The sequence below is a fragment of the Mastomys coucha genome, unplaced genomic scaffold, assembly GCF_008632895.1.
Source record: "Mastomys coucha isolate ucsf_1 unplaced genomic scaffold, UCSF_Mcou_1 pScaffold5, whole genome shotgun sequence".
NCBI classification, from domain to species: Eukaryota; Metazoa; Chordata; class Mammalia; order Rodentia; family Muridae; genus Mastomys; species Mastomys coucha.
The window spans coordinates 90,344,577-90,347,573 of NW_022196911.1; the positions used below are offsets into that span (position 1 = coordinate 90,344,577).

The 2,997-nt window shown below is 53.8% G+C and overlaps 1 protein-coding gene across 18 annotated transcripts in view; it reads right to left on the reverse strand.

The window, feature by feature from the left end:
- The window catches only part of Cacna1g (calcium voltage-gated channel subunit alpha1 G), a 67,469-nt gene that overhangs the window by 29,622 nt on the left and 34,850 nt on the right, over positions 1-2,997 (reverse strand). For 11 of the 18 annotated variants that reach the window (XM_031354618.1, XM_031354609.1, XM_031354621.1 and 8 more), the window contains exons 14-16: positions 1,882-1,950; positions 322-406; positions 45-241 (exon numbers count right to left, since the gene is read on the reverse strand). In XM_031354618.1, coding sequence (XP_031210478.1) covers positions 45-241; positions 322-406; positions 1,882-1,950 — 351 coding nt within the window. The remainder of the gene's footprint in view (positions 1-44; positions 242-321; positions 407-1,881; positions 1,951-2,997) is intronic. The other 7 variants (XM_031354623.1, XM_031354622.1, XM_031354620.1 and 4 more) reach the window with 1 other exon arrangement.

Consider the following 2,997-nt stretch of genomic DNA (forward strand, 5'->3'; position numbering starts at 1 on the left):
CCACCCCTCTCCTTCCCCCCCACCCCCCACATGCATTCCCTTACCGGTGATTTCATCTCATGATGGGCAGCTCCAGGCTCAGCGGACCCGCTGCTACTGGTGCGGCGAGAGCCAGAGCCCAGTGCTTCCCCCACACCTGTGCTGGAGCTCTTGGGCAGTGACATTGGTGTAGCAGCTGTGTGGATGATGAGAGGTGGCAAAAGGCTCTTCCGTAGTTCCGAGTGTTCTCCCAAGGCTACCACTGCAAAAGGGGAGGGGGATTCTGAGTCCATCGGGGCTGGCCCAAAGGCCGGAGACTACACCCTCGGGACCACTACTCACAGGCCAAGCGCTTCTTCCTGTCCCCATCACCATCCACGCTGGGCGAAAAGAAATCAGGCTCTGACTCAGACTTGGTAGCATCTCCCTAGGGTCAGAGAACAGTGGGTCTTTAGGACCCTGGCCAGGTAAGCGTCATCAGCACGGACTGAGGTCTCCCTTCTTCACATGAACATACCACACACAGACCACAAGAACCAGCAACCACGATACGAGGCATGCATGGGGACAGGCCAGACCACCCAGGCTGGGGGCCTGGGGCTTCCCATGGTTGATGCCTCTACCTCCCACCAGCCAAACCTTAGGAAAGGCCATGGAGAACCCAAGCCCACAGCACAGGCAGCCTGGCTGGACTGGCACCAAGATTAGCTCAGGAAAGAAGGGGTGGCTGGAGGGGGTGAAACCAGGGTGAGGTGGCCACTACAGCCTCAGTTCTAAAAGCCTACTCAAGGCCCTTTCCCTTCTCCTCAGGTTGTCCCTCCCTGAACTTCAAACCTGTGGATCTGTGAAGGAAACAGGAAGACCCAAGCCAGAGCAACCTAGCACAAAGATGCCACTTTAGTCCCTTGACTCTGACCTCTGACCTCCACCTTCCCCAAGTCCCAGCTCCTTCCTGGCACCATTTCTACCTCTCTCTCTTGTCTCTGGGATAGATTTTTTTTTTACTTCCTTCTTAGCAGGTCAGTAGGTTTCCCAGTAATTATACACTTCTCCTTAAGAAGTTATTAAAAAAATACTTGATTGCTACTTTTGATAAGGGCATAAATATTGGCTAATTGGCATCTCAGGGGATCACTTTCATTAACTCAGTTTACATCCCTAACGAGGTCTTTAATTATCAAGTGGGATCTCCAGGGGACTGCTAGGGATGCACAGCACTATAAGGTCCCATGGGAAGCCTGGCTTCGCCCCAAATCCTAGTGTCAGTGCAGGAAACACCAGAGGACAGGTTTGGCATGAGGGACCAAAAGGAGGGACGTGTCCTGAGATGGCTGGTGGGATTTAATTCGAGGACCGGTGGTCAGACACTCAGAGGTGCACTTAAAATTTGGTTACATGATGGCAAGAACTATATCCCATCCTTACACCCTCCAAGGACTTGTACTGAGCTGAGGTGTCTGCGGGGTCTCCGGTGGGCGAGGAGCGAAGGGCAAAAGAATAAGGGAGCATGTTCTATGACCATAGGTCTTAACTCCACTGAGGCTGGATGTTTCAGACTCCTTCGGGACCCCGATGCAGGTAGGCACACATGTGGCACCCACATACATGTGCACATAGAGGATTCTAAGTCCCTTCCTTCTCTGGCCCCATCCACAGGCCTGGCAGAGATGGGAATGTGCCCTCTGCGGGTCAATGTGGGCAGAGGTAAAGAAGTTCCTCCTTTCTATGTCCTCCAGCAGGGGAAGGGACTTAAAATCAAAGCAAACCTTACAACACCAATGACCAACCCGGCGACCACAGCTTGCACAACAGCTGAGCATGAACAGGAACACAGAGACACAGGGGCAGAGTGGAGGGGGGCACTGGGCACAGGGGCATGCCGACTTGTGATCGCATACCTACCCCCTGGGAGTTGACAGGCAGCTGAATACAGCTTAACTGTCCACCCGTATCTTCCCGTTTGCCGATTTCCTACAGGGAGAGGGGGAGGCAGGGGAGGGCTGCTCTTCACAGGCTTTCACGCCTTCAAAGACCAGCAATGCCCCAAGAAGGCCAAGAAAAGCAAATGAGAGACACGGGGCGGGGGAGAGTGGGACAGGACAGCCTTCCAGAATTCAGCCTCGGACCCCCCAGGCCCGAATGAATCCAAAGGGTGAAGGCGAAGGCCACAAAGATGAGACCAGGTCAGGGAGGATCACGTCCTCCAGTAGTCCTTGTAAGAGTGGTCACTATGCTTCTCTATGGAATTAGGAACCACGACTGTGGTCTTGGCTGGGCCAGGCCAAGTGTCCTACCATTGAGTTACATCCCCAGCTCTTGCCTTTTTGAGACAGGGTCTCACTCCATGGCTCAGACTGGAATGGAACTCATGATCCTCTTGCCTCTGCCCTCTAAGCACTGGGATTATAGGTGTGTGCCACCACAGCCAGCTTTAAACTGCTTATGGACCTAGCTCACTTCCATGCAGGGTGGGAGATGGCATCATTACAAGCATCTTCCAGGGCAGGCACCTGAGGTCAGAGAAGTTCAAGCCACTGCCCCCGCACGGTGCGGAATCAGAGATGGTGGGCTGTGCCCTACATCTCCAACTGAGAACACAGCTCCCCTCTCTCTGCTCTGTGGCATTTGTGTGGGGATGGGCAGCAAGGGTAAGGAATGGTAGAGAGGGGTAGCAAGGAGTAGTGGATAAAAGCTGGGGGACGGGGCCTAGGTGATGAACAGAGTCAGAGTCAGACCTCGTCATCAATTCTAATCCTCAGAGTCAGAGTGGATGCATAGGCCCAGCGTCGGAGGCGATGTGACAAGCAACAGTGGGAGAGCGGCCATGATGTTGTTTAGTATCAATTAATGGCTACACACAGGGCCTGCTGCTCGCTCATCTAATTAAGTGCATGGATGACAAATATACAGGAATTCAGGGCACTACCCCCTGGGAATCAGGAAATTATCAGCCAAGCAGGTTCTGCCCAGAAGTCACCCCCTACCCACTCTTGGTAGGAGGTTGAGGCCAGCAGGTGA